This window comes from Phragmites australis, chromosome 3 (assembly GCF_958298935.1).
Source record: "Phragmites australis chromosome 3, lpPhrAust1.1, whole genome shotgun sequence".
NCBI lineage: Eukaryota > Viridiplantae > Streptophyta > Magnoliopsida > Poales > Poaceae > Phragmites > Phragmites australis.
This window is the reverse complement of record NC_084923.1, coordinates 20187498-20212892: the sequence shown is the minus strand read 5'-3', so window position 1 is coordinate 20212892 and position 25395 is coordinate 20187498. Positions and strand designations below refer to the sequence as shown.

The 25395-nt window shown below is 46.0% G+C and overlaps 2 protein-coding genes and 2 pseudogenes across 2 annotated transcripts; 1 reads left to right on the top strand and 3 right to left on the bottom strand.

Annotated features, from left to right (window-relative positions):
• Positions 1-5799: 5799 nt before the first annotated feature.
• LOC133912582 (probable transcription factor At3g04930) lies at positions 5800-7317 on the top strand. The gene has a single exon (XM_062355399.1). The coding sequence runs from the start codon at positions 5999-6001 to the stop codon at positions 7100-7102; it is 1104 nt and encodes a 367-aa protein (XP_062211383.1). The 5' UTR covers positions 5800-5998; the 3' UTR covers positions 7103-7317.
• Positions 7318-7434: 117 nt separating this feature from the next.
• LOC133910573 (uncharacterized) lies at positions 7435-9793 on the bottom strand (annotated as a pseudogene).
• LOC133910572 (uncharacterized) lies at positions 9135-13333 on the bottom strand (annotated as a pseudogene).
• A 9734-nt stretch (positions 13334-23067) lies between these two features.
• On the bottom strand, positions 23068-23985 carry LOC133910571 (uncharacterized). Its single transcript, XM_062352920.1, has one exon. The coding sequence runs from the start codon at positions 23983-23985 to the stop codon at positions 23068-23070; it is 918 nt and encodes a 305-aa protein (XP_062208904.1).
• Between the last annotated feature and the right edge of the window lie 1410 nt (positions 23986-25395).

Sequence of the window (25395 nt, the reverse complement as noted above, 5' to 3'; positions counted from 1 at the left end):
AAAGTTTCATCCAGTATGTGCATGCCCGCTAGGTTTCACTGCCGTCAAAGTGGCATTCACACCACCCAAAAGCCCCCTTTTGCGCCTTGTAGCTCCGGAAAGTTTTCACTCTTCCCTTCCACTACACATCTCATACCACTAACCAAATGGTTTTTGGCACGCACAAAAATTGGAATCCACTGATTAATAGGCTAGGCCTGTCACATACCAGGTTTCGTGGTTAGTACGTTACTTCTTGGGTTGTCGCTCCACGAACCGGTCCTTACTTAGGTTACTTGAGCAAACACTAAACCAACATCATAACCATGACCACTATCACCAACATCCCTATGCTCAAGATCTAAGATTCCATGTTTCTAGACCATTAACATATTAACGATCATTGTTGCATATGTTCATTACTCAAGATTATGACACTTCTCAACATCCAAAAGCATGGCTAAGCAATCTACCCTTAAAAGACACCTAACCATAAACCATCTAGGTTCCAAGGGATGATAAGAAAAAATCTAGTGAAAACCCTAACATAGGTGACTACCCATCATATTGACACTGCATGCAATTTTGTAAAACAAAAAATTTAAAAACATAGGTTCAAGATGATCAAGGACACTTGCCTTTTACCCAATGCTGCTCAGTGTTGTCGAAATCTTGGTCTTAAAGTCCCTCGAACTGCTCCGGAATATTATCGACTAATCGCGAGAACTACCGACAAACAGCACAAAGGAAAACACTAAGAACAACATACCAAACATCATTAAAACACTTTAAAAACACTATGATTAGATAGGTAAGATTTTAAAAACATTTATACGTAAGAATCGTCTAAATCGGAGTTAAGATGAAAAGAGAATGAGCTTTCGGGAGATGGATTAGACTGAAAAAGAAATAATGATTTACCGGAACTATCTTCTTTTGGAAAAAGAGTTTATTGTGCAATCATTGCGCTAGACTAGACTTTGCTGACTAGGCTAAGGAGAATGATGTGGCGCGGACTTGGCAAGCTATGCAAGTAACATCTTGGATTAAAGAAGGGATACACTGAGATCTAGTATCGATCACCTATGATGGATCAAAAAAGGCGGAAGGTTGCGCTTCTAGGTTAATGATATTACTAGTGACTCTATGCAGCGGTGGTGGTTCGGGTTTCGTCGGAGATGGCGATCGGGCGCGTGGCCACAAACATCGATGTCGGCTTCAGTGGTGTTTTAGTGAAATGAGGTAAGCATAGAGTAGGATGCGGAAAGACTAACTCAGCGGTATGGTTGGTTTTGGAAGGGGTAATCCGAGGTAGTGGCAAAAGAGCAATGACTGCTGCTAGGTTTGGTGGTGACCGCGAACAGATTCAAGAACAAAGACGCTAGCATTCCCAGAGATTGGCTATGAAATTTGAGAAACCGTTTGAATAGAAATGTTCATATATCTCGTGAACACAATGCTACGGTATAGTTTTGGGTAGATCATCCACTGAGAGAAAGAATGATCAACGAATATGAGACGGGTGATGGCTGCGACGTGCTGTGGTTGGTAATGGTGTCCTGGTCGTGTCGCTGCACAAACGTGGATGAGCTCCTAGGGTAACATAGAGGACTCTATGGGACATGCCGTGACGTAGTTGGTGCATCCATACGGCTTTCGGACTGACGGGGAACGTGAATGCAAATCCGGTGCGCGCGCAGAACGCGTTCAAAAACCGGATAGCGGGTATGTCGACCTTGATTGCGGTAGCTTGGCTGCTCTACTGGCCAAACCGGTTGGTGAGGGAGTGGGGAACATCATGGGACATGCACCGGTGAAAGGGCTTGGTGATTTGACCTCTGGTCGGTCGGGAACGTCGATGCCAATCAGCTACAGCGCGGCTGTCCCGTGGCTGTCCGCGACGGCGACGACCGTGGCGGCGTAGATCGGGCTTTGGCCGAGGCTATGGCTTGGCTAGAGACTTAGTATGATGCTAAAACAGTAGTAAGGGAGGATAATAAGGGGTCCTCACCTTGCTTTGATGGTCGAGGAAGAAGGATTCGCGGAGAAGATGACGTAGCGCATCACGGGCGGCGGCGGCGGTGGCTCCGACGAACGGCGACGCTCTGGCGACGCACGGACAGGGCAGCAGCGACTCCTAGGATTTGGTGGTATGGAATAGGGGTAGGAGAGGGCGTCCAACTCATATATATAGGGCTAGGGGCGGCTAGTTGAGGTGGAGTCCAAACCGAACACGAATAGGATTCGAGTTCCAGTCGGTTACGATTTCCTTTTTCACAGCTCTCTATTCCAAGGATAATATTTTCATCGTCCGGACTCCAAATTGGACGTTTATTGATTCTAAATTGTAGTACTCGAAAAGATATATAACTTTGGTAGTTATTGGAACTTCTGAAAACGTCATCTTTATTTCCAATAATGCACCACAAAATAAACTGTTTGAACTCGGACTTATCTGCGCAGCACTGATTTCGGAGGCCATAACTCCTAGCTCCATTATCCAAAAGAGGACTTACATAGGTTCAAATTGAAGCTCTCGACGAGACCTACAACTTTGGTATTGTTAAGATTTGCATTTGAGGCCTTTTTGAACTCCGAAACGTCATGAGAAGATGAAGCTGTTCAGGACTCCGCGAAAATTTACAGATTTCATGGATCCTTTGTTGGGCCATCTAGAAGACTTGGCTAAGGGTTTGGACTTGAGCAAGTTTGAGCTCAAAGACACTTTAGGTATATCTAGGGTTTAGAAAAGAAACTTTTGTAGAGAAATTTGAATAGGGTTTGAATTTGAATTGAGTTTGGAGTGAACTTAAGAGAAACAGAAAATGAGGTTAAACAAGAATAGGAGTAGATATGGAATTTGAATTTGGATTTGGGTAGAATTTGAGAAAGAGAAGAGATTGGCTTTAAACAAGGATTTGGATAAGATTTGAATTGAGCTGGAGAATGATCAGGTATGATCAAGGATTGAATAAATGATGAATTCAAAGATTTTGAATTCCAGCTATTAAGATCCTTAACTTATTCACTACTGAGTTTTGTAAAAACCTTTTCAAAATATTTTTCACTCAAAAAACTAAAGAGAAAGAAAAAGAAAAAAAAACTCTAATGCATTTACCTGGCTCCTAGCAAAACTCAGCATGCAATGCACACAAAATAATAACCTATATTGATTGATTGATTAAGAAAATAGATTTTAAACCTATTCTACTAGTGAAACTATTTAATAATCTTAAAAAAAAATTAATGTTGTCAATTCTGAAAATCAGGTGTTACATCCTGGAAACGGAGTCAGACTCATTCGTGCTCTGCAAGAGGCTTGATGGTGTACTTAAGGCACTCAAATTGCTCCTGTAGTACGTCCTATAGTGCCTTAGTGCTGGTCATTATCATGTACTCATCCTTCAAAATAGGGGAGTGATGGTGACAGAGAAAATGAAGTGTATGATCATTCTCACCCTCTGTGGGAACTATTGCACTACTTATTCCTATACCAATGGTAACGCGAAGCCTTTTCGCTCTAAGTACAACTCGGACATCCGGCGCTCAAGTGAGATAGTTATGGCCATCTGCACTTGGCCCAGCAAACTCCTTGTTCGTGATGCCAACCATTTATGTATTCAAATGACGTAAGTATTACTACTAGTAAAGTTGCATCGTGTTGCTAAATAGGATTGCTGCAAATTTTTTGATATTTTCTATGCTATTATATGAATTTTACTGAATTTAAACGCATAATAGGCAATTTAAATAGTAATAATAACATAGAAATAAATACTGCATAATTACTCAAACAGATACAAAATTCAAATTCTAGAGGTACTTTTATACAAGAAAAAGTACTTTCGGGATTTCTGCAAAGCCCTAGGGTTTATACACAAAATTCCAGAATTTGCAAATTTAGAAACTACAGTGTTTAATTTGCAAAAATACAACCGCATGCCCTCTTCTTTCTTTTCTTTTCTATTTCAGCCGGTTTTCATCCCTATTGGGCCGTCCTGCTAGCTTGGGCCAACCTAGCCTATTTGACCCACTCGCCTTATATACAAGGGGTGGTTAGGGTTTTCCAAATACTAGCCACCACCCAGTTCCTTCATAGCGGCGGCCGGCGGTGCGCAGTGACTGTGCGATGCGACGTCGGCCAAGACGACGTTTTGGCCGGGGTGGCCATGTGTGGCGGCAGCGGCTACTGAGCCCACCACAACCAAATTCACATGGAGTGGGTTTGGCCACCTGCATGGCGACGGAGATCGGCAGTGCCGACCTGCGAGCGGAGACAACGCATACAGGCAAACCGGCGGCGGCGGTGCGTACGGGTAGACGACGACGTGTCCGAAGGCGTGCTACAAGCAGCTAGCGTGGCACGTGGTGGCGTCGCTTCGGGTGGCACAGATGTGCTGGCGTCGCTTCAGGCAGTGTGAGGTAACCGATGGGCGTGCTGGCCAATGGCAGCACGGCACCGAAGAACAGGTTGGCTGCAAGCAGAGGGCAGCGACGCTTTGTCATGCAGGCCGAATCAAGGCCAAAGGTGGAGACGCAACTGGCTTCGACCGTGCGCTATTGGAGGCGAGCGGATCCGAGTGGAATCGCAGTGGGGAGCGGCTTCTTGCCGACAGCAATGACGAGAGGCGATCAAGTGTGCCAATGCGACGGCGTGTTGCTAGTATGGCCTCGGTAGGGGGTGTGCGATGGCCACCGCAGCACTGTGCCGGCTTGGGTGCTTAAGGCAGCCACGCAGAGTGGAGGTGAGCAACAGCGCAGGTTGTGGTGGGCTACATGAAGGCGACTTCGGGCGGGGTGCTGCTCGGCTGGCTAAGCATCTGCGTGCGGCAGGCTTCTAGTGATGACGTGCGAAGGCGAGTGGCGGGCACAAGGACCAAGGTATGTCTTCGGCTGACAGTAGGGCACGACAACGCATGCATCAGGGGTGCGACGGCGCGTGCAGCAGTGACGCAATGGTAGCCACTTGCTGGCGGCGGCCCGACTGTTTGCTAGCGATGCAGTGGTGGCTACTGGCCCCACCAGATCAATACGACATGTTCATTGCGATGCTTTAGATCTGATGCTATTGTTCGGTATTTAGATCTACTATTTATTGTGAGTACTGCATGTATATCGTTTGCAATGCAAAAACAGTAGCGATACAAATTGATCTAATGTGATCGTACCTTGCAATTCTTGTGAACAGATTCATGTCGCGTAGGGCATATATACTAGGTTATGACCTACCCGCTTGACGACGATATCAATGCAGTACAGATCGATCGTAGGTAGATTCGTTCCGCTAGTTTGGTCTTCAGGAGAGTTTCATGCTGACAACATGTTAAAGAACCACTACTACCGGATGTAATTCAGAGATCTTTCAAGAAAACAATTACACAAAGGAGACACAATATAGAGAAAAATCTTCATCTTTTTTTCATTTCTGTTCTATAATAAGAGGTTCTGCTCCGTATACATAGTACTAAAAACCCGAGATAAAATAAAATCTTAACAAATTATAAAACTAACATAGTTTAGTTTTATAAGAGATTCTGCTTCGTATAGATAGTACTAAAAACTCAAGATCGAAACGGATGCACATTCAATTATAAAACTCTATATATCCTAACAAAAGGCTGCAATCAAGACGGAAAATCGGGCCGAGGCCAAAGTTCAGGTTGGAAAGTAGTTTTTCTAGTTTTTTTTCCCTGTACTGTTCTTCTTATCTCTTTCTGTTTTGGTTAAAGTGTAACCGAGGTCCCCCGATCTCAACCCGCGTTACAGATGCCTAGCTCTACGAAATGGGCCCACCTTCAGTTGTGGCGCAGCACACTCACGGCCACGGGAAGGACGGACCCGACGGGGCGATCTAACCCCGGTCCGCCTAATCCAGCGGAAAAACCCACCACCCGAGCGGTCGAACCCAATCCAGCGGAAAACCCCACCAGCCGAGCGGTCGAACCCAATCCAGCGGAAAACCCCCAACCCTAACCCCGACTCGAGCCCAAGTCCCCATCTCCGACCCCGATCCGATCTAATGTTCCCCACGGTAGACGACCCCTCCGCCGCCGGCGCCGGCGCCATGGTCTCCTCCTCCTTCCCCGACGCCGACGCCGACGCCTACGGTAACGGCGACTCCGACGACATCGACTTCCCGGTCGACCCCAACCCCAACGCCGCCTTCTCCTCCGCCGCCCCCGCCGCCGCTCCCACCACGGCTGCCGGGTCCGGGGAGCGGCGCCCGCTGTTCCAGCGCCTGTGGACGGACGAGGACGAGATCGTGATCCTGCGCGCTTTCGCGGAGTTCACGGCGCAGCGCGGCACCGCGTTCGCGTCGCACCAGTACGACACGACCCCCTTCTACGAGGACATGCGGCAGCGCCTCCAGATGGGGTTCACCAAGAGCCAGCTCGTGGAGAAGCTCCGCCGCCTCAAGCGCAAGTATCGCAACTGCGTCGACCGCCTCCGCGTCTCCGGCGCCAGCTTCTCCTTCCGCTCGCCGCACGAGCAGGCCATCTTCGAGATCGCCCGCACCATCTGGCGCCCCGCCTCAGACAAGCACGGCCGCGACTCCGACGACGAGGGCAACGGCAACGACGCCCTCGCCATCGACGCCGCCGCAGCAGCAGCAGCAGCCGCCAACGCCAACGGGGAGGTCAAGTCCTCCTCCTCCAGGTCGCGCCGCGGCCGCCGCAGGCGCACGGGCGACTTCCCCGGTGACGCGGGCGAGGCGGTCGCGCTGCCACCGGCGCCCATGCCCGTGATGACCCAGGAGGCGCTCCCGTCATCCCCCCAGACGGCCATGGACGGCAGCCTCAGCATGGACCCTGCTGGGCTGCCGACCGTGCTGTCAGCGGCGGCAGCAACAGCCGCAGCCGGCACCGCCGAGAACCCCATCCTGGCGGCGCTGTTCAAGGAGATGGTCCGCGCGATGCTGAGCATCGGCGGCAGCACCGCGCCACTGCCGGGGCTGGAGCCGCCGCCTGCGATCTCGGGAGTGCCAATGGAAGGGGAGAAGTGGAGGCAGCAGCGGATCCTGGAGCTGGAGGTGTACCTTCGGCGGATCGACCTGCTGCAGGACCAGGCGAGGGCGGCGCTGGAGGAGCTCAGATCCGCACCGCAGCCACGGCAGGGGGCATGAACAACACATGATGAACATTGATGTGGTCAGTGATCTTGGTTGAGCTTCTTCAGCGCTGCGTCTTGTTGCAGATACCATCCGTCCCTCCAAGGATTACTTGCCGGTAGATTTGTTTAGGCTTGAGCAGCAGGGTTTTCGTCTGTAATTCTTCTGATTTTCTGTCCGACTAGCCGCTTCGTCTTTCTTATTTATATATATAATTTAAAAGATTGTCATGTCGAGCGGTGTGGTGCCTTGCTTGTAGCTGGAAGCTGCTGATCCAAATTGCTAATCAGTCTCGCCAAAAACTGCCACGATAACATTGGTGTGCTCGTAGTGCTGTGTGGATCCTGTTTCGGCACATGGAACATCAGCGACAAACTGACACACGAGGAAAGTGTATCAGAGATCTTTCACCAGTAAAGTGTACCAGAGAACTTTCAGCCATTACAATGCGAAACCACCCAACACCTAAGCTAAGTGATGGCATGAGAGCCACTAGTAGAGCCCCACAATCCACCAGCTCTAGTATGGCAAGAAAGAGAGAACTCATAGATCCATTTATGGATACTGACAAGCTCTTGAGAATATCGATCTAGGACCAGGAGAATCATCCTGAGTTCTGACTGCGTCTCAGACACTTGCTTCAAACCAAATAGTAACAACTATTACTGAGCTACCCCACTAGCTAGAAACTGGACACCGTACATAACCGAGGTATTACAAACTCAGACGACACTATCTGAAACGGCAACAGTATCAATACTTATTCAAGAGCTAGTCTACTTATTCAAGAGCTAGTCTAGTAGCAGCCTCTCATGCTGTACAAGCTGAGCCTCAGAACATTGCCACTTGGTGAGGGAATATCAACAAAGCATGGAGCTCTGCAAACAACCAAGAGACGCATGGCCTTTTAAACTCTAAATTCAACCGCAGCAATTGCCGCACCACGACTAGGAGGAAAAATACAAGCCCTTTATCTTGCAGATCACATGATAAAATAAAGTTGCTAGGAGACGTGTGTTTGTGTGTGTGTGTGAGAGAGAGAGAGAGAGACCTGTGTTGCTCCGTACTGTTTGAATCAAAACCAGCAGGATATCCACAGACCTCTTGTCTGGGATACAAAACTTGCCTTGAGATTGACATATTACTCCAGCTCTAAACTACTTTGGTGGCATCTTATTGCTTACGGTACAACATCGGGCAAGCATAAAGCGACATCCAAAAACACCTTCAGATGAATGTAGCTTTTCAAGACATTTTGTGGACTAACCGGTGCATCAAATATCCATTCAATATGAGGATAGGGAAAGAATCAAGACTGAGCTTCTGCAATAACCACTATTGTGTTTAAGCCTTTAAGAACAGTGGCTGCCACCCTGAAGAATGAGGCACAAGCCACTTCTTAGTAACAATTGCAATATGCAAAACCTGGAGAACATCGCCAAAGGCACAGTGTTGTAAGCATGATTTCTTCAAGATTGTTGGAGCTTGGTACCTACCAGCAAAGGAGATGCAGACATGAAACCACGTACGGGAATAAAAGATGAAATGGCTAACACAAACCAGAAGTTATAAAGCCTGACCTTGAGTGAGAATTTTTTATTGCTGAATGGCCATCGGTGGATGATAAGTACTTATGAACACATTTTTAGAGGCTCTCATCTTTTGCAACAAATAGCGGCATATCGTTTAGTAACTTCTTCATAACGACAGCTTCATGTCGGATGGCAAGTTCAAGAGCCTTCTTTAACATCAAACCTTGTTAAATTCATCTCTCCGCAACATATACAATCTGCAATATCCGATTATGTAGGGAATATCTTTTCAGCCTTCAGTATGTCCAACGAATGTAATATATGTCCTATAGTACCTTCAGGCTCAGAAGAATTTGGCGGATATCCTGGCTCCTCCACAGTATCCAGGATTTTGCATGTCACTGGATAGGTTGCGTGGGTGCGCAGCTATACAAGTATAATCACTTGACAGAAGTTGGCCACTTTGAGGATAACTAGAGTGATCAATAGCAGCTGCACCTTGGAAAGGTGGCTTGGCCTTACCAGTTCCTTAAGAGCACATAGAAATTTTTAGTCTATTGATAACACGGCAAACATCCAAACCTTGAAAAGTTGAGCCACTGGACCATTCTTGTATTTGTGCAGAATAAATACCATTATGTCCTGCTGATGGCGGAGCAGAGCTGCCTCTTTGTGAATTTATTGACTGAGAATGACCACATACGCTACGAGGATGAGGAATACCTGAATTATGTTGTTCTGGTAGCAGGGAATACTAGGTTTGCTGATATGTTGGATGATAATGGCCACTACTAACACCAAAAACAAAAGTTCCATTTTTGGCTCTGCACAGGACTGATGTGCTAGCCTCCTTACCAAAAATGGCTGCTGCTCCCTCTTGATGCAAATGATCAGTCATTACAGGTTTATGAGCTGATGACAGGGAGAAAGGAGGATTTCTCAGCAGGTTTGACTGATTTACCTTTGCACTCTCAAGTGGTTTAGAGCTTGACGATGCTGACATAGATTGACTTGGATGGCCCAAAATGCTTCCTTTAGGATTATCAAGAAATCCACTAACTGGATCTATTTCATTGCTTGCTGAAGCAGATGAAATATCAATCTTTTTTTCATACACTTCATACGGATTGAGCTTGTTGTGTTCATTGCCTAACTTCCCACAATTATCACCCATATTAGAGTAACACCGAAGCTTGTTCTGTGCTTCAGAAGATTGGGATTGCTGATATGCTGGATGATAATGGACGGTAGTAATGATGGAATCATGAGTTCCGCTTATTGAAGGATGCTTGACTGATACGCTAGGCTTCTTACCAAGGATGGAATCATGTGGTGCTTTCACTTGATGCAAATGAGCAGATGCTACAGATTTTCGAGCTGATGAATGAAACAAAGTAGAAGTTTCTGGCTGAATCGAGTTATCCGCTTTTGCTACGTGCAGTGTCTCAGTGTCTCGGAACTTGATGATGAAGAAACTGAAGATCTATCTAGCTCACTTGAAGTGCTTCCTATAGGGCATTCAGGAACTCTACCTGAATCAACTTGATTGCTGCAGAACTAAATGTGATGTCTGTCTTCTTTACATACTTCTGAAGTGGCTTCACTCTATGTCGCTTGGCTACCTTTCCATTATTGTCACCTATTCCAAACTCAGAATGAAGCTCATTTTGTGCCTCAGAATATCTTATTTTCTGATATGTTTGCTTATAATGTCTTTTACTACCACCAAAATCAAGAGTCCCATTTCTTGCCACACATTCAGTTGATGTGGTAGGCTTCTCACCAAGGATGGGCTTTTGTGTTGCTTCCACTTGTTGCAATTGAGTAGACAACACAGGTTTCTGATCTGATGACTTGGACAAAGTCGGAGTTTCCAGCGGAATTGAGGTATCCACCTTTTCGGGTGAATCAAAACTTGATGACGATGATGGAACAGAAGACTGGTCGAGCTCACTTGCTGTGCTTCCTGTAGAACTTCCAGAAACTCCACCAACAGACTCCAATCGATCTTGATTTCCTGCGGGATTAGATGCACCACTTACCTTATTTACATACTTTTGAAGCGGCTTCAGTCTATATTCACTATTAACTGCCTTTAAATTACCATCACCCTTATCATTCACATTCAGCTCGCAACACACTACTTGCACGCGGCGACTCTGGTAGCAGCGCCTCTCCAGCCGCAAGGCTTTCCCAGAGCCAAACCCTCTTAGCTGCAGCAGCAAGTGCTTGGGATGATGCGTTCGAAGGTCGCATTAGTAGGATATCGTAGCGCTTCATCCTAAGACTATTAAGGAGATCAGAGAAGTCCCGATCGCCTGAGATGAGCAAGTAATTGCCCAGCGGAGGGTTGTCGAATGTCCAGTACAACATGTCGACGAGCATCCTCTTGTCACTTGTGTCCTTGCTCCCTACCGATTGTTAGGGGGAAGAGAATTTGATTAGTAGCGCAGATTCGATAAGATTAACAGCGCGCTCTGATCAGGCGGCGAGAGAGAGAAGGGGGGGGGGGGGGGGTCGATACTGTACCAGAGGGGACGTGGGTGAGGCAGATGCCGGTGGCGGAGAGGGCTTGCAGGACGGACGGCGTCGCCGTAGGCGGCGATGCCCGCCGCGGCGAGCGCGGCGATGACGTTGTGGGCGACGCGGTGAGGGTCGCAGCGGCCGCGGGGCACAGCCCACCATTTGTCGATGTCCCACCACACCGACGTCTTCGCCGCAGGCGCATGCGGTCCGACGGGCTGAGGCCCGGACTGCACGTATAGGGTTTCGCTGGCGCCCGACGGCGGTGGAGAGCCGTCGGGGCGGGTGGACGTTTTATCGGTGGGACGCCGGCGCCGTCTCCGCTAAAACTTAGGTAGTGTTTGTTGGGGATACTGTAACACGATTTGATTAACATGTCCTATTTTTATTGTTTGTTTCAGCTCTCTTTGTAATCGGAAGAATGAGATTGGCGATTGGATTTTATAAAATCGATGGTCTTTTACTATTTAAATTATTTAACCTATTTGAAAACTTAAGTGAAAGAAAAAAATAGAGATAAGTTTTTAAAAAAAATCGAAATAACACGATTCCACAAATGGTATATAAACCATAGGTCTTTGTCCGGTCTTCGTCTTAGCACTTGAAAGATCATAACTTGCAAAAAAATAAGAAAAAATAAACACCAAGCAACGAAGCTTTCAAATTAATTATCTAAAGGTAAGTGAATTCAAGATCACATCATATAAACGTGTGTATGTGAATTTTATGCCTCTGAAAACAAGAAAAATGACCTCACAATGTGCTAAAATTTTAGCTCGAAAATCAAATCCGGAAAACAAAAACTTGCAAACATACAAGGGAAACAATAGAGAGAAACTAGAAGAGGTGAGTATAATAACATGAAGAAAATAAATTTTATTACAGCAGAGATCAGTCCTATTTTAACCAAATTAAAAAAATCCTCACAAAACTCTCGCCTAATACATAAACTAAACAACCATCTTTCTCTGCTCTAAAACCCTACCATAAGGTTATCATATGAATGGCACAAGAGGCTCAAAATAGCTGATTCATCTCCTCTCATAGCTATACTCCTCTATTTATAAGCATAGTAAACTTGACCTCTAAATTTTCTAGCATTTTGTCAAAATACATATATCTTGTAATATACTCCTACCTACCACCAAGGGTGTTTTAGTCTATTTTCTTTTCGATTCATCGGACACCCACGATGCTTTCACGACTTAGCTTTGCCTCAATGCAAGCTTCGCTGCCACGTACTCCTCTAGTCCTCCTACAGTTTTAAGACCAAACCGTAAAACTCTAACGCGTTTCTCAAAGCGTGACTCCCTACTTGTTTATACCTTAAGCAAGCGCTCTGATGTCGACGTGTGTACTCCGTTTTATGATCTTGATTGTCAGCAAGTCTCTCCTACTTCTGATCCCTCGGGCCACCTTATCACTTGCATCGGTATCTCCTTCACTTGACTTTGTTAATATGCCATCTTCATCCGTCTTCCATGCTTTGCTTAACCTTCACATGTTCAACTAGGATCACTTTTGACTTCGTCCGGTCTTCTTGATTGTCCGGCACCAAGCACTCTGCTTGGCCTCGATTATCCCATCGTCAACCGTCAAGTTACATCCATCACCTGCACACAATGAGATAAACAAACACATATCTCCAACTCTATTCCAGTTTTTCCATAATCAATATGCTCAAATGAAATTCTAAATCCATTCAAATCACATCAAAACTCATGCAAAATCAAAGATCATCAAACCAAAACAATATCAATGTCAATCACTCATCACAAGTAAACCAAGACATATTTTAACTTATTTCTCAATAATCAACTCCCTATAATCAGATATCGTACTATAGAAATTTGATACCGTTCCCACCCGAGCGTTATCGCCTCCATACCAATCTTCTCTACTAATACTCATTGCCATCGCTACCTCCTTGACGGCCACCTATCCCCACCACCACCTCCTCGCCCAATTCTCCCTTAAGTTGCCACTACCTTCTCTTTTCCTCCTCCTCCAGATCTGATCTCTCATACCCCCCCTGACATTCTCTAGATCCGGTCTCCACGCCGTTGCTGATGACTGAAGATCTCGTGAGATCCCACCGTTGGAGCTCGTATGCTGAATGGATTAATGGAGCGACGATAGCATGGATCAACGAGCACGCATAGGGCACGACGATGTAGATCAACGAGGGCATAGTGGCCACCGTCGGGATCTATGAGAGAAAGGGGAAGAGGGCTTGCCACCGGAGCTGCTCGCGATCAGGGATGATGGGCCAGAGCTGTCACCACGGGATCTGGTCATTTGCAGCATCGAGGCCATCCGGATCGGCGCGGGTTAGGGCACTGCTTCATCGGTACAGGGCGAAGAGGGGAGGGGCTCGTCAGTGTGTCAGCTAGCTCATGGTTCTCCCTGGCAAGCTGGCGGTGTCAACGAAGAGAGACTTGCACAGGGCCAATGGTGTCGACAGCAGCTCACCACCTCCACCATGAGCAACTTCTTCTTGAGGTGTGTGTTGTTCCAGTGGTTCTTAGGGCTCGAATGCCATTTATGTTTGCATTACCGACATGAACCAAAGAAAGGTTGTATTCCATTACATTGTTACCTTTCATAGTGTCTTCTAATACCATTAATGTTTGCATTTGTATTTGCCAACCAAACAACATCTTTCTTCCGTAGGAAAAATTTCATATATACCATCACTTTATATGTACTTTTTATTTATATCACCAGATTGTGTTATTCACATGTAAGATCATATCCCACTTGTCATTAATGTAGCTGATGGTATAGACTATAGATAAAAAGTGCATCTAAAGTAGTGGTATAGATGAGAAATAATTTTATTGAGTTTTTTTTTTCGATTAAAAATTTAAATAAATAGATTTCTCGTGAAAAAAATTGCAAAACTAGACGCCTACCGCCCTCTCATAAAACGGTTAGGCCCTTACCACTCCTGAGAGGACGGTAAGCAGTCCTACAGACTCTTACCACACAGGAGTGGACGGTAAGCAGTCCTACAGACTCTTACCACACTTTTATAGGACAGGTAGGCTTACAGCCCTCGGAAGGCAAGTTCAATTTCCCTCCTATCTTCTCTATTCAAAACAGTGATGTTTTGTTGCTCCAAAAATTCTAAAACTTTTTATACGTGTTACATAATCTATGTGCAACCCATTTTAATTGAATTCACCCAAAAAATCCTGTGTAGAATTTAAACTAAAATTCTCCAAAAATGCTACTTTTATAACTTCTAGCAATTGTTAGGGCCTCAAATAAATTTCTAAAAATCTGGTAAAATTCACTAATATTCTTCTTATATTATGTGATAATTTATAAAATTATTTTCAGTTCGAATTCAAATTAAGTTAAAAGAAGAATATCACATGAAGTTATAAAAATACATATAAATGGTGCATTAAAAAGGAATCCACTTTTTTACCATATAATATAAGGGTGAAAATAATTTTAGAAATAATCAAATCAAATAAGAAGGATATTAGTGAATTTTACTAGATTTTTAGAAATTTATTTGAGGCGCTAACAATGTCTAGAAGTTATAAAAGTAGTCTTTTTTTTTTTGAAGAATTTTAGTTTAAATTCTACACTAGATTTTTGGATGAATTTAATTCAAATGGATTGCACATGAATTATAGAATATGTACAGAAAGTTTTAAATTTTTTGGAGTAACAGAATATCACTGTTTTGAATAGAGAAGGTATGAGGAGAAATTTAACTTCGGAGTACTTGTTACTGTTCATGTACTGGGCTTACAGCTTCGGAGGGCTGTCCTGCCTGTCCCATAAAAAGTGGTAAGAGCTGTGGAACTGTTTACCGTCCTCTCAGGGGATGGTAAGGATTTAATCGTTTCATGAGAGTGGTAGGCGTCTAGTTTTACAATTTTTTTCACAAATAATCTATTTATTAAAAATTTTAATCAAAAAAATATAAAAATAAAAAAGCTCTAATTTCATCTATACTCTAATGGGCTACCTATATCTAGACCATTATACTCTAACGGGCTGTCATTTGCCTTTGCATCTGAGTTGCAACCAGCTCAAGATAGCCCACCTATAGGTTGACCCATGTACTTAATAACTCGTTCATCTTCTTCCTCCTCTCGACTTCAGTTTCTCTCTCTTGGCACCATGAACGTCCGGCTGAGCTCCCAGAAGAGCGCAATCAAAGTGTACGGACGACCACAAATGACCGAAACTGGTTGCTCACTCCACCCCTTTCAATTTCCACCATCGGAGACGGGACCCTCACGGGGCAAGGGTGGCTCAGCCTGTGCGTGTACCTCGCCGACGAGCGGAGGTCAGCAACGGCGGCCTGGAGGCCTCGACCCAGCGTGCGGGGTCACGGAGGCGTCGGGGCGGATGCGTTGCGGTGGCTAGCTTGCAGGGCCAGCGTGTGCGAGCCGGTGCTCATAGGGCGGCACATGCGGGGCAGCGGGCTGGTGAGCTCGTGAGAGTGAGGCCACAGGCGGAGGAGGCTGCAGGAGGGCGGGCGCATGTGGCAGGACAGGTGGGCGCAGGACAAGCGGATTCAGCCGATTAGGAGTTGCGAGCTCTCCCCAAATGTAGCGAACGAGACGGTCTCTTTTGGGACTCAGTAAAAATCAGGAATCAAATAGGGAGTCTGTTGGAAGTCCGTTTTTGGCTTCGGTTTCTAATATTTAGCGATAGGGAGCGAGATGGGCTTTTGGAGTTGCTCTAAGGAAAGAGGAATTGGAGACCGAGGGGACTCGTTAAATTGAACGGATCAGATCAGATCAGTTCGTTCATTCATTCATTGTAACGGAAGCTCCATCTGTGCTACGCAATTTTAACATCCGGTCCTTCGTAGTTTGTGCTTCCTAGCCTAAGAGCACAAATTTTCGCTAAATTATTTTATCCAGTTGTGGAGAAAAACGGCACCACGACTTAAACCTAAACATGCATAAGAGAGTTTCTGATAAATCAAAAGAGTACTGCATAGAGAAATCTGACGACAATCCTATGTAATTTTTTTTAATTTTTTTTTATCAAAGAGCTTCAGTAATATTTGGTTCTTGTAGCACATATAGGATGATGAGGTATATGTAGTCATGCCTATATTCTTAGGAATATCTATGAATAGGTACCAACTAATCTATGGTTAGTTACTAACTCATTTAAAACAGTGTGATACAGATTTTAAGAATATTTTATGCATGTGTTTCTCACTAAATCTATGGTTAGTTACTAACCCGTTCAGGACATGGTGATATAGATTCTAGAAATATTCTATCAAGATATTGAACCATCTTATATAGGAAAATTAGTCAAACGTCTTCATACAGGCTCTATCAGCTCCTGTAATTACATATACTTAGTGATGATTAGTGAGAATTAAGAATAATTAGCGATGCATTAGTTACAATTAGATGTTATTAGCTATAATTAAGTATTATTATGGGTAATTAGCGATGAATAATAATATATTAAGTTATAATTAATTGTAATTAGTAAAGATTAGACTAATTAGAATAATTTGTTGATAATTATAATTATATTATCATATTATAAAGAAAATAAGTTATAAATAGATATAGTGTTTATCTTTTTAGCAACTAAACACATTCATATGTGTACCACATACATCTAACCAAATACTCTCATATACTATTTCATACATCGAATCAAACATGCTATTTGTACCACCTCATCTAGAATCATCCTGTCCCTGCAGGATGATCCTAATCCACTTAACTTCAACAATCAACAAACACTACCTTAATGGGTTGGGTTTGTTTGGGTTGAACGGGTTCAGTTCTCATTTGGGTTCTATTTGGATGGGCTCAAATGAGTTACGTTGCAAATTGGGATGGGTTGGAGCGGGTTGATGGAAATATTGGATTTGGTTGGGATGGGTTAGGGTTAGACTTGAAGTTTTTTTATTTATATTTTTTTAATATTCGTAAAATTACACGGCTATTTCAATAAATTGTGCAAGAATAGGCTACTGTCGCCTATTCATCAAACGAGATCAAAATCATGTCCGAAGAACGAACGGCATCTTGTGAGCCCATCACTCCTAAGATTAAAAAAATATAAAAATTATGGTTAGGAAACCCACTGAACGGACTAGATCTCACTGCACAGGTTAGCTAATGTCCTCTGTACATACGTGCTAGTGTATGTGTATTCATTTTTTTTTATTTACCTCTTGATTTTATTTAGGAGTACAAGAGTGTTTCAAAAATTTCAAACGTTTTTATGAGTAAACTAGACCTTACTTGCAATCTATTTTAATTGGTTTGATCCAAAAATCCTAAGACAATATTTAATTAAAATTATCCCAAAAAAAACCTACTTTTATAACTCCTAGCAATTTTTAATGCCTCAAAAAACTCCAAAAAATCATGAAAAATTCACTAATATTCTTCTCATATGATATACTAATTTATAAAAATGTTTCTAACCCTAGTTTATTTGTTGAAAAAGTGAGTTCCTTTGTAATACTTAATTTATATGTATTTTTATCATTTCATGTGATATTCTCTTTTTAATTCAAACAAATAAATTTTTTGTTTGAATTAAAAAGAGAAGAATATTAGAGAATTTTTCATTTGTTCAAATTAAAAAAAGAATATTACATGAAGTAATAAAAAATATATAAAAATATAGCGTTACAAAGGAACTCACTTTTTCATTAAATAACCTAGGGTTGGAAATATTTTTATAAATTAGTACATCATATAAAAAGAATATTAATGATTTTTTCTTATTTTTAGAAATTTACTTAAGACCTTAAAATTTTCTAGAAGTTATAAAAGTAGGTTTTTTGGATAATTTTAATAAATATTGGCTTAGGCTTTTTGTATCGAGCCTTAAAATAGGTTACTAGTGAGATCTAATTTGCTCATAAAAATATTTAAAATTTTTGGATAGCTCTTGTACTTCTAAATAAAATTGAAAATTAAATAAAAAAATGAACACACATACACTAGCACGTACGTACCTATATAGTGAGATCTCACCTGTTCAATGGGCGAAAGAAAATTATCGTCTGTTAAATAAATGATATGTTGTCTAATCATATTTTTTGCATTTTTTTAATCTTCTAGGCGACAGGACCCATAAGGTGTCCGATAAACGGATGACGATGGGCTATTTTTGCAATTTATTGAAATAGCCATGTAATTTTGTAAATATTAGAAAAAAAATATAAATAAAAAATCCATCAGACTTTAGCACTCAAAACGGGTTCAATAGTTTCATCCGATGAACAAGCGATAATAGTCTATTCTTACCGTATGTTAAAACGTCAATGTAATTTTACAAATATTAAAAATATATATGTAAATAAAAAAATTTGTCAGACTTTAGCACTCAAAACGGGTTTAATCCGCATCGCAGCCCAGCTCGCCGTACCCACGCAAAACGATGGTGGAGGCTGCACGCGACGGAGCCGACAAGGCGACAATGCTGGCCCTTTTTGCGCGCTTGGAGTTGATAGCCGCGAGGTTGGTGAGCTGCTCCGTGCCCGCCATGGCCAGGAACTCAGCATCCTTCCGCTTCGACTATTGCTTCGCGTCCTCGGCCGGCTTATGCTCAAAGAACCGCTCATCGGCCTGCTCCTTGCGCGCCTCCACCGCCCTCTGCCTGCTGAAGTTGTCCGGAGTTTGAATCTTGAAACAAATTGATCGATTATGATATCTATATATGTATTAATAAAAATTGAAAATTAGAAGCAACATTATGCAGGCAATGCTTTTATACCATACCTATGTGTCGTGTTGCAGTGTGGACTTGTTGAGCTGCTCGAACTTGACCTTCTTAGTGAGGTGCAGCGTGTTCTTGCGCTCGACCTCCATCTGGAGCTTGGCCTCGTGGATGGCGACGACCTTGGATGCCTGACCTTCTTGGCCTCCATCACCTCGTCGGACAGCCCTCCGCCGCCCTCATGCTTGCTTGTCGAAGCCGGCGTCAGGTCGAGGAGGCAGAAGGCCAACCAGATATGTGGCCAGCTCGCTAGTCAACGCCGGCGTGGAGCGGCAATGCAGCGTCGATGGCCAGCTCTCTTTCCAACCAGGATGAGAACGAGCAAGGAGGCGGCGCAATTTCGAGCGCAATTCTCGGCGGCGGCGGCGTACGCTCGGGTGGAGGAAAACAAAGAAGAGGGAGGAGAAGAAAAGGACAGGAAGTGGGAGAAAGAGATCAGGTGAGATAAGTCTTAGCCCATTGTCTTTTTTTCGCTTATGGAAAGCAAATTCTATAATTTTAGTTAATTGTCTTTTATAGTAAGCTCTTATAGAATTGGCTTTCGTGTTTATAGGCTATAGAATTTGCATCCTTATTGTAGCCTATGTAATTTTCGTTTTTCATGGGTTAAATCCATCGGACGGTTGGTTTGGGTAGTGTAGAGATTGAGTTGAGGCAATCAGCTAAGTTTGTATTGCATCTTCATGGGTATTTATACATGTACAGAGGGAGGCTCGTATGAGCAACAGACTTTCCTAGACTCAAGCTCTACCACAGAACGTGTGCGTACGACTAGGGAGTCTAACAGAAAGATTAATCGTAAAGAACGAGTCATCCGTTCCTACACCCCCCCTCAGTTGATGCATCGGCTGCGCTGATGGATAAGCTGTGACGAAAACCCTCGAAGAGGACCTGTGGAAGCCCCTTCGTCATGATATCCGCGAATTGGTGTTGAGTAGGTACATGAAGAACCTGAAGACGACCAAGCTGTATCTGCTCGCGCACAAAATGTATGTCAATTTCCACATACTTTGTTCGTCGATGATGCACCGGATTCTTGGACAAATAAACTGCGGAGACATTGTCACAGTATATTAACGTGGCTTTGTCGACGCCAAGGAAGAGTTCACGCAGCAGGTTTTGCACCCAGCAGCACTCGGCGGCTGCATTTGCTACTGCGCAATACTCCGCTTCCGCGCTAGAACGCAAAACCACCGATTGGCGCTTGGAGGACCATGATATCAGGGAGTTGCCGAAGAAGATGCAGTAGCCCGACGTGGATCGTCGAGTGTCGGGGTAGCCGGCCCAATCGGCGTCGCTATACGCGACCAGCTCCGTCGAGGAAGAAGCTCGAATGTTCATGCCGTAGTTGATGGTGCCGCGGATGTAGCGCAGTATTCGCTTGACGAGGGCCCAATGTGCGTCAGTCGGAGAATGCATGTGCAGACACACCTAATGAACTGCATAAGCGAGGTCCGGTCGCGTGAGCGTCAGGTACTGCAATGCGCCCACCAAACTCCGGTAGAACGTGACGTCACCAGATGGAGAGCCTTCCTGAGCCGACACCTTCGGCTTAGTGTCAACAGGCGTTGCTGCCAGCTTGCAGTTGAGCATCCCGGCGCGATCGAGGAGCTCCTCAGCGTATTGTTCTTGGCTGAGGAAGAAGCCGGTGGCTGAGCGCCGGACTTGAATCCCGAGGAAGAAACGCAGGGGACCGAGGTCCGTCATCCTGAATTCACGATGCAGATGGTCGATGACACGGCGAAGCAGCACCGGTGATGACGCGGTCAGCACGATGTCGTCGACGTAGAGGAGAAGATACGTCGTCTCAGCGCCACGCCGCAGAACAAAAAGAGAGGCGTCGGAGGCGGTCGCCGTGAACCCGATGGAGGTGAGGAAACCGGCGAAGCGTTGGTGCCAGGCACGCGGCGCCTGCTTGAGACCGTAGAGCGACCGGGATAGGAGACAGACACGATCAGGGTGAGCGCCATCCACAAACCCGGCCGGCTGTTGACAGTAGACACGCTCCGTGAGCCGGCCGTTCAAGAACGCATTTTTGACGTCCAGTTGGTGCACAGGCCATGCCCTGCATGCTGCTATGTGCAGAACAAGCCGGATGGAGGTGGGCTTAACCACGGGCGAGAAGGTTTGGTCGAAATTGACCCCAGCCCGTTGGGTGAATCCGCGCACGACCCACCGTGCCTTGCGTCGATCCAGCGTGCCGTCGGGGTTGGTTTTGTTTCGGAAGATCCACTTCCCGCTGATCACGTGAGCACCCGGCGGCCGAGGTACGAGCGTCCACGTGTTGTTGTCGCGAAGAGCCGAGAATTCAGCTTCCATGGCAGCGCGCCAAGCCGGGTCACGTAACGCGGCGCGAACCGTGGTGGGCACGATTGGCAAGGCGGTGTCGACGGCGACATTGGTGGTGTAGCGAGGATTGGGTTTCAGGATGCCCGCACGAGCCCGAGTGATCATCGGGTGGCGGACCGGCGACGGTGGTGATGAAGCGGGATCGGTCGGTGGCGAGGGCGTGTGTGGTGCCGGAGAAGAAGATGACCCGGGCGACGACGATTGTGGCGCGGTGGCACCCGTCGGCGGCGGCAAGGTAGACGAAGTAGCACCGCTCGCCATCGCAGGTGGCGGTGGCATGGCCGGAGCCGCTGTAACCGGCACAGGGATCACGTCCTGGCACACGAGAGCCGATTCCCCTAGGACGGGGGCCGCCGATGATCGAGTCAGGTCCCTGTAAGGAAAAACTTTCTCGTCGAAAGACACATGACGAGAGGTGAGAACACGCCCCGAAGTCGGATCATAGCAACGGAATCCCTTTGTGTCCGCTGGATAGCCAAGAAAGACGCATGCTAGAGAGCGGGGTGCGAGCTTGTGTGGAGCGGTGGAGGCCACATTTGGGTAGCATAGGCATCCGAAAACACGTAGCTGTGTATAGTCAGGCTGGCGGCCAAAGAGCAGCTGGTAGGGTGATGCACTAGTCCTCGAGCGACAAGGTCGCCGGTTGATCAGAAAAGTGGCTGTGGCTAGGGCGTCAGGCCAGAACTTAGCCAGAAGACCGGCATGGAATAGGAGTGTGCGGACGGTGTTGTTTAGCGTGCGGAGAGAACGCTCGGCGCGGCCATTCTGTTGAGATGTGTGCGGGCAGGTGAGCCGGAGAAGTACACCGTGTGCGGAGAGAAAAGTACGAAACGCAGAGTTTTCAAATTCACGCCCATTATCAGTCTGGAAGCAGAGAATTGGCATTTGGAATTGAGTGGCAACGTACGCACGAAAAGAAATCAAAGTGGGCAGCACATCAGATTTATGGCGTAGAGGAAAAGTCCACATAAAGTGAGTAAAATCATCCAAGATCACTAAGTAAAACTTGAATCCTGAGTTGCTAACTACGGGTGATGTCCAAACATCACAATGCAAAAGATGAAAAGGAAGATGAGCTACGTTATTGGAATCGGAAAAAGGCAGCCGTGCGTGCTTGCCTAAGCGACACGCATGGCAGGAGTGCTGCTCCGACCGTAGGAAGGAGAAGTCGGCATTATTGAGGACGCGCCGCAGAGCATCGCCGCCGAGGTGACCAAGGCGCGCATGCCAGAGCTCTGCGGGGAGACCGGCAAGCAGAGCGTGGTGACCAGCAGAGGCGGTGGTGTGCAGCGGGTAGAGATCGCCGGAGCTCTCACAGCGGAGAAGTGTCGTCCGAGTGCGCAGGTCCTTTATGGAGAAACCAAAAGGATCAAATTCCACATAAACATTATTATCTCTAGTGAGCTTGCGAACAGAGATTAAGTTTTTGACTAAAGTGGGAGAGATCAAGATATTATGCAGGAGAAGCGGTGCAGAGGAAGTAGGAAGGAAGTGGCGGCCGGTACGATGAACAGGAAGAGCGGCACCATTGCCGACAATGATATGAGAACCAGAGGAGGAGGGGCCAGAAGTGGTCACGATACCGAAGTTGGACGCCATGTGGGAGGAGGCACCCGTGTCGAAGATCCATTCAGCGCTCGGTGTAGGCATCTGCTGGAACGCGGAGAGAAGCCCAGCTGGGACGCCCGTGGGCGACGGCGTGTTGGTGAAGGTGGCCGGGTTGGGGAAGGTGATCGCCGGTGTCGACGCCATCATGGCTTGCTGGGCAGAATTGCCAGGGCGACTACCGAGGATGCCAGATCCCGTCGGGCGCCACTGGGGCACCGGCCAGGCCTAGACGACGCCCGTCCAAGGGTTGTAGGCAGTGCCCCACGGTGTCGCATGTGCGCCGGCCCCGGGCGCCAGGGTAGGCGTCGTCGACTTGATGGTGGAGCCGGTCGAGGACTGCTTGCGCTTCTTCTTGTTGTTGGCCTTGGACAGAGAGAATGTCGGTGGTGCAGGGGACTGCGGCTTGGTGGCGGAGCCGGTCGAGGTCGCCGAAGAGGAACCCGTAGCCAGCAGCGCAGTGGTGGCCTCCATCTTGGCTGTGTGCTCCATCCGTGTCTCTTCCTGCATCAAATAGGAGCGAGTGTACAGGAAGGTAGGCGGCGGAAGCTTGGAGGTGAGGACGCCAATGGCATGGCTGAACTTGGAGTTCAGGCCACGCAGCGCGTTGATGACGAGCGCTTGGTCGGTGATGGGGTGCCCGACGTCGTGCAGCGTGTCGGAGAGAGTCTTGAGGCGGGTGCAGTAGGCGTTGACGGACATCTCGCCTTGGTAAAGGCTGTGGAACTCCTGCAGGGCGTACACGGCGCGCTGCATGGCGTTGTCGCGGAAGAGGCCGCGGATGGCCGTCCAGAGCGAGAAGGCCGTCGGGTGAGGATGAACGACAGCGTCCATCACCCCCTTTGACACTGACGTGTATAGCCAGGAGACGATGGCGTAGTCGATCTGAGTCCAGTCGGCGTCATGGAGACGCAGCCGGGCGTCGACGGTGCCGTCGACATGGTCAAGCAGACCAAACTTACGGAGCGCCATCTCGAAGAAGGTGCTCCAGGTGTTATAGTTGGCGTCGTCGTGCTCGAGGATGACCGGCACATGGGCACGGATGTTGACGAGCTGAACAGCAGCGGCGGCGAGTGGCGTGGGTTCAGGAACTACGAAAGGGTTGCTGAGGGAGGACGCCGAGGAGTTCGACGGGCTGGACGCCATTTGGTGGAGAGGCAGCGGAAGAGTAGGAGATCGAGAGAAGACTGATACCATGTAGAGATTGAGTTGAGGCAATCAGCTAAGTTTGTATTGCATCTTCATGGGTATTTATACATGTACAGAGGGAGGCTCGTATGAGCAACAGACTTTCCTAGACTCAAGCTCTACCACGGAACGTGTGCGTACGACTAGGGAGTCTAACAGAAAGATTAATCGTAAAGAACGAGTCATCCGTTCCTACAGGTAGAAATAAGTTGTCGGGTTAAGTTGGGTAGGGTTTAGCCCATTAACATGTCTGTTGCTTACTATCAGCAGAAGAATTACAATCAAGCTTCAAGCATTTTTGTAATGGCAGCGGTACCTACTCACCGCTAACCATTGTAATTACTATGTGCTGGACCTAGCTGGAAAAAGTATACTTTGTGGGTATAAACCAAACGCTTGCCAAACTCGATCAAATTCGCCCAAGAAAAATTGAAGTTTTTCTTCCAACCAAACAGCCCCATCCCACACCTCTCAAAAGAAGAATAACAGTATCCCACACTAATCATCGCTATGGAAAAGGTTTTAAAAAGAATGACCAATTGTTGCCTAGTTCAACTATAATGCGGCACTAGATTTTAGCAAAGAACAAAGTTAGAGGATTAATTATGAAGGTATCCAGATTTAAACTCATCACCCATCAAAGAAGTATAAAGATAGCTGAGTTGATCAACATGCCACCAACAGCGTTAGCCAGAAACAAATGCCCCCCACCAGTGGCAGGCCTAGCATTTTCAACTTGGGTGTACATACCCATCGTGATCATGCCCGCGCGCAGCCGTGTGCGCCGCGCCTCGCTCATGCCCATGCCGTCACCGCGCCCCGCCTAGCGTTTGAATTCTCTCGGAAATATTTTGGTTTTAGATTCTCTCTGAAAATATTTTTTTTCAATAACAACAATTGACATACATATACAACATGAGCATCATCTTTGATCATTTTTGAACAATTGTTGCATGCATTTGCATTTAATTGGAATTGATCAAATTCATGAAAAGTGAGATCATATGAAGAAGCTTGAAATTTCACTATATAACTTAGTTCTGAGGATAATTTTAGAAATTAGCCCATTAATTAAGATGAATATTGGCGATTTTTTTCCTTATTTTTGGGAATTCTTTTAAAGCTCTAAAAATTCATGAAATGTGCAAAAACAATCAACTTTAATGAATTTTAATTTGAATTCTGTTTTAGCTTTTTAAGTGCAACCAGTTAAAATGGGTTGCTTATAGATTATACAACCTACACAAAAATTGGTAGATTTTTTAGAGCCTTTTAGAAAGTCTAAACTTATAGGGAAAAGAGATTGAAAATATGAATTTTTGAGTAATCTTGCAACAGCTGAATAAAATGCCTGAATCGGAAAAGAAT

What these genes read in the sequence shown, in the direction of transcription:
- LOC133910571 (XM_062352920.1), bottom strand. Translation starts at nt 23,985, where the DNA reads ATGGCGTCCAGCCCGTCGAACTCCTCGGCGTCCTCCCTCAGCAACCCT.
- LOC133912582 (XM_062355399.1), top strand. Translation starts at nt 5,999, where the DNA reads ATGTTCCCCACGGTAGACGACCCCTCCGCCGCCGGCGCCGGCGCCATG.